This window comes from Primulina huaijiensis, chromosome 1 (genome assembly GCF_012295235.1).
Source record: "Primulina huaijiensis isolate GDHJ02 chromosome 1, ASM1229523v2, whole genome shotgun sequence".
NCBI classification, from domain to species: Eukaryota; Viridiplantae; Streptophyta; class Magnoliopsida; order Lamiales; family Gesneriaceae; genus Primulina; species Primulina huaijiensis.
This window is the reverse complement of record NC_133306.1, coordinates 9,700,312-9,715,354: the sequence shown is the minus strand read 5'-3', so window position 1 is coordinate 9,715,354 and position 15,043 is coordinate 9,700,312. Positions and strand designations below refer to the sequence as shown.

Here is a 15,043-nt window from a genome sequence, read left to right as displayed (position 1 = left end):
TCGAATCATGGTAAGAGCATCTAATAGCATCGCCCCATGATTCACTAAGTATCACTGATAATGCCTGCAAGAACCTTAAGTAATAATTAGCATACAATACGTTCCCTTCAACTCATATATCCTGATCGAATTTGTAATCATTGGTATTTCGAGAGTTGCATATGAATTCGATAACGATGTGATGTATCTTTGAGTATAATAGTGACATGGTATGTGAAATTGAGGAAACACATTTCCAAAATGCACATGTATTACTCCGATCAGATATTCTTTGCACTATTAACTCACCAAATCACATAGGATATCTCTACCCATAGACAAACGATGAATTTTTGACTACAATATTTTTATTCTTACATATTTCAAAACTACGATGAAGTTTCTACAACTTGGTCCAGGCAGGCAACCCTTATCCCAATCAGATGTTACATTTCATGTGTGTGTGTGGGGTCAACGTATCAGAAGACAAACTATGTCAAATTGACATTGCCATTTTATGAGATAAAAGGATCGTAAGAGCCAATCACTGACCATTTCCCCACATTCATCATCAACAATATGAACGTGTCTGACTGTATCTATTCCCATCTTTAAGAAATATATATGATCAGAATTAAATTTTTGGGATTTACAGGTAATTATAAGATCAAGAAATAATAATAATAATAACTACCCTATAAAAATAAGTAAGAAAAGGGTAAGACTTTAATTTGTGATCTAATTAGATACCATGTTAAAAACACTTTCAAAGCTCGAATTCATGGGATGCGGCTCATTTGTATATATATACTATTAATTTAATATTATTTAGAAAACAAGAGGGTTGGATTGTAACACATTTGGTAAGGCCTCTTTCTATCATATTTTTTTACTTACCAATTCAATTTCAAAAATTGACAAGTTTTGTTTTTTTAAACAAAATATGCTACTTCAAATATTAAGACAAATTAGTTAGAGAAATGTAAAAACCTTATTTTTTTGAAATTTTTTCCCACGAATATCCATTTATATTTATTACATTTCTCTATCAATTTAAATATTTATCATGTATGTAAATTTCATAATATTTTATGTATCATCTAGTTAGTCAATTTCTAAACAAGCTTACCCATATATATTTACACACACACACACACACACACATTAAAATTTTGATTCATAATATTTATGTATCATCTAGTTAGTCAATTTATAAACAAATTTACCATCATATTTAATTTATATATATATATATAGCACACATTAAAATTTTGATTTATTTTAACAAATCTAAATCCAGAAGTTATTCTACATCAACAACTAAGAAAAACAAATAAAAATTTAAATTTTGCAATTATTATTTTTGTTGTATACAAATAAAATATAAAATAATAAATAGTTTATCTCAAGTTTCAGTAGAGGTACATTGAATTTTAGTCAACTTGGTTTTTTTTACAAAATACATAAAAGATATAGAGGTATATATATATATATATATATTGATTGAGTTTTACTTGAGATCTCATGCAATGATGTGAAACATGTATACACATGAAGAACGAGAAACAGCATATACCACTGGGAATAAGAGGTCACAATAGCAGGATTTTACATATATACACAGACAAGTTATTCAAATATGTACTATATATCGAGCACTACGTTTGATGATGATCATCCCAAGTCCTGACTCCTATTTTAATTCTTGCGTTAACTAAAAATTTCAAAAAATAGAACCTAAGAAACCACCAACTTTCTTACATGCAAGCACTTATTTGTATGATCCATTATTTAAATTCCACCTCCCAATCCAAGTATTGAAGAGGAAATCTCTCTGTCGTTCCTTCTCTACGGGTATACATATATATATATATATATATTTGCAGCTTTACCTTAAATAAGTTAGCAAGTTGACAGAAAACTTTGTTTTCTACTGGGCACGTCTATATATAGCGTCGAGTTAGTAACCTATATGACCGCCGGAATACTGTTAGAGACTGCAGATGCAAAGGGGCTATCAGGGAGATTCAGTCCTTGGGCGCTGCATGAATGAAAAACATAATATGATCATTAAATATACGATGTACTCGTATAAATAATGAATGAGGGCGCGAATCTTGCCAACCTATCATGTTCACTGCAAATATTGACTGCATACGTGAGATTATCATCGCTAGTTGAGCCAGTACTGTTCAGAACATCAAGCAGATAATTGTAGCATTCTGTTGAGGGGAAGTACTTGGGGTGCTGATCTGCAAAAGTTTGATGAGTAAATTCTAATGTTAAATGAGTATGCTTTGCAGTAACATGAATTATATATCAAGTTAGATACGAGGCTAAAAACCTTCTGGGAATTTTGGCTTATTTGTGGAATAACTCAACTGAGCTTGGTTGGCCACAGGCTTGTGATAAAACTGAAGTTGTGAGAGTCGCATTGTCTCAAGTTCAAGGGCATGTTCATGTTCTTCCATTAGCTGCTTCCTAAATAACCTTGAAGATTCCCATCCTGTCAACGAAAATCCATGAGCAAATCGTTTGAATTTCAATCCGGTACTGTACATTTATCGAGTGAATGGATGATCAAAAAAACAAAATGGTTTTATCCATCAACAAAAGGTTTATCTCAAGATTATCTATAACAAATATCTTACTCGCTTGAAGTTCAGGGTCATAATCTATAGGGCGTGAGTGCTGATGGAACAGAGGGTCAAATTTGTCTATGTATTTCCTGCAATGATAATTAAACCTGAAGTGAGTTGGCAAATTTCTTGTAGCCAACAGATGTAAAGCAAAATATTAACAAACGATTAAAAAGAAGCAGATAGTCTGCATACCTCTCAACAAGCTTTGATTTTTCTCGATATGGTTTCACAAGGACACGAGCTCCAGAGACATAATGTGGATTTCCCTTGGACAATATTAGCATAACCGTTTCCACATTAGAAAATGTCACAAAACCGAACATCCTTTTCTGCTGACAAGGAATCCTAACATCTTGAACCGGACCAAAGGTACTAAAAAATTTAAACCAATTGACCATTAATTATACTTGAAATTACAGTCAAATACTATATACATCAAATTGCAGAATTTTAGATGCATTACTTAAAGTAACTCGAAACATCTTCCTCGGTGAAGGTGCTCTCGGCAGGAAACGTCATATAAATCTGTCGAGAACCAGAGACGATCTGGCCAGGGTCGTGTCTAGGATCCATATATTTTGGAGCATCTTCTGCTAGAACAACAGCATGCTGTCCATGAGGCCTAAAACAAATCAAAGAAACCAAATATTAGTTTCTAGCATGCGGCAAATGCCAAGTCATCAACAGAAATGATACCGAAATGTACCTATCAATCACCCGAATACTATTCTTCAGCCGTGTGAGAAGTTTAGTTAGACTATAACCAGCTTTACCGTGTCTTTGGCTTTCAGTTAGATACCCTTCAGCTTGTAGAGTTTTTCCATAGTTCTCATAGTACATCATTGGCAGGGAAGCGATCGAAACAGGGTTGCCGTTCCGGGATCTCAGAAGTTCTGCAATTTCCAATTCAAGTTTTTCAAGCGACCCTGGTAAGAAAACTTGATCTTCACCAGGAACTTCATAAGGACTCGGACCAAACATATGCGTATAGGACTCGGGGAAAGACTCATCATGAACATACCTACAACTACTGCCATGTTTGCAAAATCCTTTGTTGAAATAATGACAAGTCTTAACCGGATAGTCCATAATGCTATGAGAATTTCTACTACCCCTAATACAAAGATTGCCGAATGCACCTTCAGGACAATAGTAATCATGTAAAAACCTTGACATTCGTGTTCTTGCCTTGACAACAGTTTCCGGGGCTTCCTCCAAACCTAACAACTGGTTTTGTAAACCATATTCTTCAGGTATGGAATCCGGGTATGGAACAACTTTCATCACCATATTGCGAATTGGCTGTTGCTCAGAAGCTAACCGAGGATCCCAACACCTTCGAAACGGAGCCGAAAATGGGTGCGGTGTAGGAGGCGAGAAAGCACTGAATTGAACATGAGAATCCGAAAAAGTGTTTGGACTCATAGTTGGAGAAATTGAGGGTGAAATTAGTGGTGCTGAGGCTATATGAAGTGCATTTTTTGCCGTATTTATTAAGTTGTGGATTAAGGTATCTGGTCCTAAAGCTAACCGAATCATTTCTTGATCAGGGAGTTCCTGCAAGTATACGTATCCAATGATTTTCCTAGCAACATGCTCTGGTTCCAACTTCAAGATTCTGTCGTGGACAACCTTTGCAGCTTCTGATGAATCCATAACGTACGTACCTAATCATTGCACACCAAAAAGAAGAAGAAAAAGAAAAAAAAATCAGTAAAAAAATAAAGAATTTTCAAACAAGTGAATCGAGAAACAAGCAGTGTTTTCCTAACCAAAAATAGCGTAAGTAAACATCAAAGATTGGGTTTTTTCCTTTAATTTCTTCTGTATTTGCTTAAGTCATATGATGGCATGTCTTGAAATTCTACAGTAACAATGAAAGGAGGAAAGAACCAGAAATTCATTAATCCAAAACCAGTAAATAACTGCAAATCAGATCTTCAACCACAAATCACATGCACTCAAAAAAAGTAATCCAAAACAGGTTTCCCGTAGAGGAAATGCATTAAATTAAATCTCCATGTATTACGTTAGAACAATAGAATTAGATTAAATAAAAAAAACCCAACTAAATCTCTAAGCAGTCTTCGCAAACAGAAACCAACTTTTTTTATGGAAAAAAAAACACAGATTAACATGTTACCACTACTCACTACTCGAATTCAAAATCAAATACCCCAAATCACAAAGAAACCCTTCAGGAGGACTTTCATGAAAGAAAAAACTCCAAGAAAACAAAAGTTTACACCATAAACAAATAACACACAGATTTTAGAAGTGGTGACATGCAAACCCACCAAAAAAAAAATTTAATCTTTACATATAAAAACACAGTTTTCGACACAACCCATGAGTGAAACATGGTCAACTATGGATAAATACAAGAATATTAGAACCAAGAATCCAACCCACCACTTGGAAACGTGAAAAATAGGTCACAAAAGAAGAAAAGATGATTCCATCTCCATCCCCAGTTCAAGAATAGCCTTGTTGTCTCTCTGTCCAAACATTTCTTTTTTCATTCACTCTTTCCAACTCCATATGCAGAAACTTCACCGTATAAAGAAAGAGACACAAAATATTAATCTCACAAGTCACAAAACAAAATGACAAAATTTGATGCTTTTAAAGAAGCACTGTGGTTCCCCTCAACTCCTCGCTTCAATATTTTACTTTAATTTAATTTAATTTAATTAATAACCTTTCATATTATATTAGGAAAAAAAATGAGTAAAGGTTGAAAACGAAAATTCTTTTCAATTTCCAGCTGATGAGTGGTCAGTTAATAATTGAGGATTATTGACAGCTTGAACATTGAGTTCCAAAATTGCCCTTCCTAAACAAATTAATTCCCACCAGCATTAATTAGGTTGCAAATAAATAATTCAAATTTCCAGAGTATTGAAATGCGTTTCATTTATTTTAAAATTATTTTATTGATTTCATTTCAGAAAAGAATTGATGACTATGATTGGATATTTTTTAATATTTTAAAAGGGCCAAGTCATTTGTATTGATAGTGTCATTTAACAATATTTTTTCTTCTAAAAAAAGACATCATCATACAGGCCCACCACAATTAATAATTGTTACCCCAACAATTGTCACATATTAAAATGTACCCATCTTAATTAGGTGAAATACATACAGGATAAAATATTGTTTTGGCAAAAAAGATTTTGTAATTGGGTTTCGAAACCGAGATCTCATCTAACTGACTATAAACCTTCTTTTATGACAAGAAACATAAGAAGGATACATTTAATTAAAACTATAATTAGTAAAAGATGAAAAATTGGATGAAATAATAAGGTAGGAGGGGGCATTATGGTAAAAATGAGTGATGCCGTTTCTGACCGTTTCAAAGGGCAGTAAGGTAGGGGAAAAGCAGTTTTCCTGTTTTTCGATCAGTTTTAATTTTAATTTAGGTTTCGGAGGGAAATATATTTAAAAGTTGTGGGGGGTAAAAAAGGAAACGAGGAGAAGGGTAAAATTGTTGTCAACAAAATAGTGCACTTCTGTCGCAGTTAAAATCTGTCCTATCCATTGGGCTTCGCTTTTTGCCGTTACGGAATATCAGTCTCTGATGATTTACTTTGTGTACGACTGGGTTGTGTATCTGATTCATTCTCATTTTCACTTTGAGTTGGACTAAAATCCAAATATTCAACTAAAAATTATGTGAGATGACCCATTTTCCGTCCGATTCATGAAAAAATTATTATTTTTAATATTATAAATTTTATTATTTATAATTAATTATGAATCAAATTGACTTGTCTCGTGGAAATAAATTCATGATACCGTCTCATAAAATATGTATTCCAATTAATTAGTGAAGCTCATGATAATATTCAAAATATGTTGACAAATAGGAATATCGAACTTGACATCTCGTTTTAGTTATTTTTCGGATCGCGAAACTTCAAAATGGCAAAGGTGGGTAATTGTCTGGAAATATGTATTTTAACTATAAATTATTTTTATTTAGTCATAAACAAATTTTAAGAATAACAAGAAATATATATTTTCAATGGCAAATTTATGGTGTTTCGGTAAGAGGGTATGTATAATAAATTATTGAATTGCATTCAGGTACGTTTAAATTAATTAACTCAAAACTATGGATTTCAAATAAATAATTTGAATTTAATTTAGAGGTAGAATTTGAGTTGAGAAATTTTTGAAAATTGTATTTCAAATTGTACAAAGATGAATGCCATTTGAAGTCAGCTAATATTATTGAAAATGTTTAGCTTGATATATGGTGTATTTAGAATTCACTTGGATATAGTCGATCGTTAGTTTGAAATCCATCAATCTGATCACAACTTTTGCTCTTAGATTGATGTATTTAATTTGGAGAGATTAATTTGATTATATTTGAGAAATAATTTGATGAATAAATTTAAATGACACTCATTTTGAGTATACTTGAAATTCACTCTAATTATTATGTAAAATGATTGACTTGACATATTTGAAATTTAATTAAATTTGTCCATTTATGAAACATCTCTAACTCATCATATACTAGAATTTTTTTTTCTAAAATCTTGGCCGAGACTTTATATATATACAAGTATATATACCTTTTTGCACCATTAAAATAAACTCAACATTTATTTTACTCAAAATCCAAAAAATGCAGTAAAAGTTATAAAACCCTAAACATCAAATCAAACCTAAAACTAACAAATCAAACCTAAAACTAGGATTTTTCAAAAGTAGCATAAACATCTTAAATCCTCTCAAAACCATTCATAAACATAAAAGTTATCAAAATATTTAAAGTAATGTAAAATTATCATAGTGCGGAAAACTAGCAATGCATGCGTCATCGGGTTAGTGCACCATCCACTCAGTCGGTTTAGTCATTCAACCCTCGTGTCTCAACATCAAAATCCTCACATACATCATTCACACCTAGTGAGTGTATCGAATCAGCATGCCTTAACCATAGTAACAAGTAATACGTATACATCCACATGCAACAATGAAAATACTTTTAATAGTTTTTCATGAATATGCGTAAACTTAAATATTTTCTTTCATCATATACATTTACGTTTTCCCCTTAGATGAATTAAGATCATTAATTCTGACTTTCTTATTGTGAGGGCCCGTTATCCTAATAAAGATTTATTAACATGCAATCATGATTAATCAGTAAACAGCGGAAAAGTGAGTTAAAAATTTGCGTTTGGGCCTATAAAAATTTCGGCATGACCTTCGCATAAATAGGACATACCAGAAAATCAAATACTCAAAATACACAACATATGCCCTCAATAAACACAACATCATGAACATGTGCCAGCCAGACACAATCATGACATATACAAACCCAAAATATCATAGAGCCGACAAGGCTCGATAATACCATAATACAATCCTCCAAATATATACATATAGTATCAGGGAGACAGCAACATCGCGCAGTACCTAAATACAACTGAACACACTCTCAAGGAGCTCTGGTACTTCCTGAGGCTTCCTCTCGAGCACCTGAGGTCGAACCACCTGTACCACCTGTCATGTCCATACACAAAAGACACGACAGCCCCCTCTCGGGGCCAGTACGAGACATCAAGAAACCACGATATATGACATAGAAATGCAATGATGCCATGTATGAATGCAATGCATGTATAGGTGCAAGATATCAGGATATCAGGAGTCAAATGATCGATATCGACAATCATACATATATGCTCGAGCTGGTCCACGACTCAGCGGACCGTGCCAGGGATATGGCCCAGCCTCGAAGCCAGCATCTACCTAAGCCAGACCGAATCAAGGTAGCCACACATCTCCAGAACACCATATCATATAATATATATAACGGATCTCAACCGAAATATAACTGGATCCCAATAACAGATAGGCTCAATACGATATGTTCAGTGGTATTGATGTGTCTAACTAAAATAAAATGTGTGTGAACCAAAGAAATATTTTATTTTATTTTGCACATCAATTACCAACTGATAATATGCGAGTCAGCATATAATATCACATAAATCAACAAATTGCACATAAATCATACACAGGATCATCAGATGTCTCTGTCAGACATCGTGAAAATAACTGATCTCTACGTACCTCGACTAATTTACCAGTAACTTAAATTCTCAAGAAAGTCTTGGAAATGCCAACTCAGACAAATCACCTGAATATTAATTTAAATGTTCGTATTATCATATAAAAATTCAACAACAATTTAAATTCACTAGCAATCCAATTTCAACTATTTAGGCATTTTAAATTCATAAAATTCCAATATTCGCCTAGTTCACCAGATTATACCTCCAACTCGTACAATTCCGGAACCTACAATAATAACCCAATAATTAATTAGTAATGATACAATATTTGAGCCGAAATTAAATTAAATTCACATAGACAACAATTCGCACCGATACAGCTTGTACGTCCAATAACAGTGGTTAAACGCGAGCCTAAACCGAAGCCAACCGGCAACAGGCGGCAAACTCGCCGGAGAAGATGACCGGAAATCACGAACAAAATCAGAGCCGACGTGTCGTTCTCGAAAATTTGCAAAAGTGGTATCAAAAGAAAGCTTATGAGATAAGAAACAAAACCCCTCAATCAATTTCCGAACTCCGGCGACGTAAGGTGACGATTCAGCGGAGAAAGGGGCGGCGGGTTTCCGATGGGTTTTCGGGAATCTNATATATATATATATATATTAATATTATATGTATGTTTATCTTTTATCTTTTCGGGTTCGAAATTTGACTCGGTCTATTTTATTTCAACTCTCGTGTGCTATAAATTTTAAATACGTATTTTAATATCGTCGATAAACCGATATTTTCTAATACATATTTCAACACACGGTTTAATTATTTGACTTAATTATTTTAAATTCCTCAATTTAAAATAATTAATCTTAATTATCGCCAAAGAACATATAATTAAATCGGGTCATTACATTTCTCCCCCTCTAACAAAATATTTCGTCCTCGAAATCGAAACACACAACACATCTTATATACAACCTAGTCACACATCTACCACTGATAGTACATAGGAAAGTCAGAGTACATGAAATAATTTGTGACAGTTTCAAACAAGTGAGGCCATTCTTGACGCATTTTAGCCTCCAGCTCTTATGTAGCCTCTTCAGTCCCATGTCTACTCCACTGTACCATAACTAGTGGAATTGTCTTATTTCGAAGTTGCTTATCTTTTCGATTAAGAATTTGTATAGGATACTCAACATAGCTAAGAGAACTGTCCAACTCCACATCCTCGGGTCTCAGAACATGAGATGGATCCGGCTCATACTTCCGCAGCATAGATACATGAAACATATCATGTATAGCAGACAAACTCTGCGGCAAGTCCAATCTATAAGCCAATAAGCCGATCCTCTCAACAATAATATACGGTCTAATATAACGTGGAGTTAACTTCCCTTTTCGCCCAAATCTCATCGTGCCACGAAACGGTGACACTTTCAAGAAAACTTGATCGCCAACCTGAAATTCTAAAGGCCTGCGTCTTTTATTTGCGTAGCTAGCTTGACGATCCTGAGATGCTTTCATCTTCTTTCTAATCAAATTTATCTTTTCATTCATTTCTTCAACACACTCAGGTTGTACCAAGGGTTTTTCTCCAACCTCATTCCAACATACGGGCGATCGACAACTTCTACCATACAAAGCTTCGAATGGTGCCATCCCAATAGTTGTTTGAAAACTATTATTGTAGGAGAATTCAACCAATGGTAAAGAGTCTTGCCAGTTTCCACCAAAATCCATGACCACTGATCGTAACATATCCTCCAAAGTTTGTATCGTCCTCTCTGTCTGACCATCTGTTTGTGGATGATAAGTTGTACTCATTGCCAACTTAGTACCCAAAACATTCTGAAGACTACTCCAAAACTTGGAAGCAAATCTAGGATCTCGGTCAGATACAATAGATACAGGAACTCCATGCAATCGAATAAAATTATCCACATATAATCGTGCCATTTTATTATAAGCATAAGTACGATCGTATGGAATAAAGTGTGCTGATTTGGACAATCTATCGACTATCACCCAGATTGCATCACAACCTCTGATTGATCTGGGCAAGTGAGTCACGAAGTCCATTGCAATATGTTCCCAGTTCCATTGCGGGATTTCTAAACTCTGTAACATACCTCCAGGTTCATTCTCTCGGCTTTAACCTGCTGGCGTGTCAAACATTTCGCTACAAATTCTGAAATATCTCTCTTCATCGCATCCCACCAGAAAAATGGCTTCAGTATGTGGTACATTCTATGAGTGCCAGGATGAACACTATGACCGCTACTGTAACGTACCATAATTTTTTTTTTTACTACTTTAAAATTTGCGGAAAAATTTAAGATTTTCTTAAACATAAAATCTATAAGGTCGTCACTCATCATTCATCATATTAATATTTGAAATCAACATCGCCAAATAAATTTTTCAACAACATACTTGTTTCAATTGTCTCACATCCAACATAAAAGCAGAGTATTTTAAACTTTTCATAAAAACATAAACTTAGTGGTCCTCGGGTTTAGCCTTCCGCTCAGTCCAAGCCTGCCCCTTGGTCGCCACCTCCTGTCTCCTCCTCAACATACTCACCTGCATCGATCAAGTCTAGTGAGTCTAAAGACTCAACACGTATAAACTGGAGAGAGCAAGTACTACATAATAAAACAACATAAAATTTCAAAATATAAAATACATACTTGAAAGTTGAACCTACATCATAAACTTGAACTTACATACATACATAGTGATATTCTCCCATTTCCACTCTGGAATAGGGAGTGGCTTAAGCATTCCTGCTGGCCTCTGATGCCCTGCCTTCACCTGTTGACAAGTGAGGCATTCTGACACAAATCTGCGGATGTCTCGCTTCATCCCTGGCCACCAATACAAAATCTGTAGGTCTTTGTACATCTTGGTACCTCCTGGATGAATAGAATACGGAGATGCATGTGCCTTTGACAAAATATTCTGTCTAATTGAATCAACACTAGGCACCCACATTCTATCTCTGTATCTCACAATACCATCGGACACTGAATAGAGTACACTGCCCTTGGCTTCATCTTTCAGCCTCCATTTCAATAACTGCTCATCTGAAGGCTGACCTGCTCGGATACGGTCTAACAAGGAAGATTGGACCATCAGATTAGACAGCTTAGGAGCTCTGCCCTCGCGATAAACTTCCAAGTCAAACCTTTGAATCTCAGACTGAAGAGATCTCTGCACTGACAGCTGTGCTAAGATTGCTACCTTTCTACTCAAAGCATCTGCCACAACATTAGCTTTCCCTGGATGATAGCTAATTTCACAATCATAATCTTTTACTAACTCCAACCACCGTCTTTGTCTCATGTTAAGTTCTTTTTGCGTGAAGAAATATTTTAGACTCTTGTGATCAGTGAATATCTGGCATCTCTCGCCGTACAAATAATGTCTCCAAATCTTCAAAGCAAAGACCACGGCAGCTAACTCGAGATCATGAGTCGGATAATTCTTTTCATGCACTTTTAACTGTCTGGAAGCATAAGCTATAACCCGACCATTCTGCATCAATACTGCGCCCAAACCGAGCTTAGAAGCATCGGTGTACAACACAAAATTATCTTGTCCTGCTGGCATGGCTAACACTGGCGCTGTGATAAGAGCTTGTTTCAAGGTATCAAAGCTCTTCTGACACTCTTCAGTCCATATGAATTTGACATTCTTCTTGGTCAATGAGGTGAGTGGCACTGCTATCGAAGAAAATCCCTTAATAAACTTTCTGTAGTAGCCTGCTAAGCCTAGGAAACTGCGGATCTCTGATGCATTCTTCGGCTCAATCCATTCTTTAACTGTCACCACCTTAGCTGGATCCACCTCAATACCACTGCTAGATATTATATGTCCTAAAAATGCTATTTTCTCCAACCAAAATTCACACTTACTGAATTTTGCATACAACTTGTGTCTCTGCAAAACCTGTAACACTGTTCTCAAATGCTGACTATGCTCCTCATGGCTCTTCGAATATATAAGAATATCGTCAATGAATACTATGACGAACTGATCGAGGAACGGCTGAAATACTCGGTTCATGAGATCCATGAAAATAGCTGGAGCATTTGTCACTCCAAATGGCATCACTAAGAACTCGTAATGCCCATATCTGGTCCTGAAAGCTGTCTTGTGGACATCTGCATTCTTCACTTTCAGCTGATGATACCCTGATCGAAGATCTATCTTAGAGAACATGGTAGCTCCCTGTAACTGATCAAACAAATCTTCGATTCTAGGCAACGGGTACTTATTCTTGATCGTTACCTTGTTCAGCTCACGGTAATCGATGCACAGTCTCATGCTCCCATCCTTCTTTTTCACAAAGAGCACTGGCGCGCCCCACGGTGAGAAACTCGGGCGGATAAATTCCTTGTCTAAAAGTTCCTGAATCTGTTGCTTAAGTTCTAGCATTTCTGCTGGAGCTAATCTGTACGGTGCCTTAGAGATTGGCACTGTGCCTGGCATGAGATCAATGGCAAACTCCACCTCTCTATCTGGTGGAAGGCCTGTGACGTCATCTGGAAAGACGTCTGGGAAGTCCCTGACTACTAGCACGTCTGCTAAAGATGGAGTGAGTACTTCAAGTGCAGATGCCATGCTGGCTAAGAAAGCCTGACAACCCTTGGAAATCAGTCTCCTCGCCTGCATGCAGGAGATCATGCGAGGAAAACTCCTCCATCTGGATGGCTCAAATAAAAACTGATCCATTCCCAACGGTCTAATCAGTACTGATCTTTTCTGGAAATCAATCAGAACTCTGTTCTTAGTCAGCCAGTCCATTCCCAAAATAATATCGAACTTTGGCATTGGTAGCAGGATCAAATCTGCATACACTAAATGGCCATGCAATTCTAGATCGATATCTCTGACCACTCTAGTAGCTAACAGCTCTTCCCCTGATGGGACTGTCACTGAATAATTCACGTCGAGGCCGATGGTCTTGATATCAAAGTGACTAGCAAACGCCTCTGAGATAAATGAATGGGTGGCTCCTGAGTCTATCAAGGCCTGAGTAGCTATTCTCTTAATGAAAATATTTCCTGAGAGACGTTAGCACCACACGAAACTTATATCACAGAAGTACTAACAGTAACCCAAAGCATAATAGGACTCAATATCCCAAGTCACACAAGATAATACTAGCACACTAATAATCCAAAATAAAAATTTCCACATGCAAGTCAAAATAATACTGAGTTTAGGTAGAAAAGTTTACCAGTCAGTAGTGTAGTGTCTGGGTTCGCCTCCTGAGCATTCATGGCGAATACCCTACCCTGAGTTGGCTGCTTCCACTGTGGGCATTCTTTCAACATGTGGTCAGTAGCTCCACATTTAAAACATTTACTTGACCCATACAAGCATTGCCCTGGATGCTGACGGTTGCACTTAGGGCACACTGGAAAATTAACGGGCTTCTGAGGCGCCCCCTGCTGCTGAATGGGACCCTTGCCCCTCGGCGGTCCCTGATAAGGCTTCTTCCCTGGTGGCCCCTGATACGATTTCTTAAATTGAGGCCTCTGATACTGCTGCTGCTGCTGCGGTGGCGCCTGATAGGGCCTCTTGCCCTGCCTGTCTGCCTCAATGTCTCGCTGGTCTTGCTCTGTCGCCAGCGCTCTAGATACTGCGACTGCATAAGTAGTAGGGCCAGCTACCCCCACGCCACGGCGCAAGATCGGCCGCAGTCCATCCATGAAATGCCTCCGCTTTGCTTGGGCATCATTCGCAATGAGGGGTACGAAGTAACACCCCCTCTCAAACTTTCTGACAAAATCTGCCACACTACTGTCTCCCTGTCTCAGCGTCATAAATTCCCTGGTCAGACGAGAGCGTACCTCTTCAGTGAAGTACTTGGCGCAGAACACTTCCTTGAATCCCGTCCAAGTCAAAGTCTGCAAATTCACTGCCATTGACGCACTCTCCCACCATAGCCTGGCGTCCCCTGACAGAAGGAACGTAGCACACCTGACCCTATCAGCATCGGTCAGCTCCATAAAATCAAAGATTACCTCTATGGACTTGATCCATCCCTCGGCTATCATCGGGTCAGTAGTACCCGAAAACTCCTTCGGACTCATCCTCCTGAACCTTTCATATACTGCCTCTGGTCTAGGCCTCTCCTCAGGGCCTATAGTAGTCTGGTTCCTCGCAAACTGTGCGAAAAATTACGTCATACCCGCAAGCATCTGTGCCTGCATATCTGGTGGTGGAGGAGGAGTGGCCCTCCCTCCATCATAAGTCTCTCTGTCCTCATCCCTTGCTCCACGGGCAATCAAACGTCTAGGAGGCATACTGTTTTAAAATTTACCCAACATGCATGAACATAATATAAATTACATAAGATGC

The 15,043-nt window shown here is 36.9% G+C and overlaps 1 protein-coding gene and 1 long non-coding RNA gene across 7 annotated transcripts; both read right to left on the bottom strand.

Moving 5' to 3' along the window:
• Window positions 1–1,535: 1,535 nt before the first annotated feature.
• Window positions 1,536–5,255, bottom strand: LOC140981410 (zinc finger CCCH domain-containing protein 18-like). 6 transcript variants are annotated; one of them, XR_012176080.1, is made up of 9 exons: window positions 5,034–5,249; window positions 3,328–4,288; window positions 3,085–3,243; window positions 2,814–2,993; window positions 2,631–2,707; window positions 2,324–2,485; window positions 2,105–2,231; window positions 1,852–2,020; window positions 1,536–1,817 (listed from the first exon to the last, which is right to left on the bottom strand). XR_012176080.1 is itself a non-coding variant. In XM_073447823.1 (8 exons), exons 2-8 carry the CDS (start codon window positions 4,275–4,277, stop codon window positions 1,948–1,950), a joined length of 1,695 nt encoding a protein of 564 aa, XP_073303924.1. In that variant the 5' UTR covers window positions 4,278–4,288; window positions 5,034–5,255; the 3' UTR covers window positions 1,536–1,947. The 6 variants fall into 6 exon arrangements, 4 of the variants coding, with proteins under 4 accessions (XP_073303924.1, XP_073303937.1, XP_073303915.1 ...); XR_012176082.1 differs by having other exon boundaries at window positions 1,536–2,020; window positions 2,362–2,485; window positions 5,034–5,254; XM_073447823.1 differs by having other exon boundaries at window positions 1,536–2,020; window positions 2,138–2,231; window positions 5,034–5,255.
• A 2,477-nt stretch (window positions 5,256–7,732) lies between these two features.
• On the bottom strand, window positions 7,733–9,233 carry LOC140981439 (uncharacterized). The gene is made up of 4 exons (XR_012176083.1): window positions 9,041–9,233; window positions 8,931–8,954; window positions 8,727–8,793; window positions 7,733–8,153 (listed from the first exon to the last, which is right to left on the bottom strand). It is a non-coding gene; the product is annotated as an uncharacterized lncRNA (long non-coding RNA).
• Between the last annotated feature and the right edge of the window lie 5,810 nt (window positions 9,234–15,043).

Excerpts from the sequence above, each read along its gene's own strand:
- LOC140981410 (XM_073447814.1), bottom strand. The coding sequence starts at position 4,277 with ATGGATTCATCAGAAGCTGCAAAGGTTGTCCACGACAGAATCTTGAAG. Across the intron at positions 2,708-2,813 it reads AAATCAAAGCTTGTTGAGAG|GAAATACATAGACAAATTTG; the intron begins GTATGCAGACTA and ends TTATCATTGCAG. Across the intron at positions 2,021-2,104 it reads ATTTGCAGTGAACATGATAG|CGCCCAAGGACTGAATCTCC; the intron begins GTTGGCAAGATT and ends TCATTCATGCAG.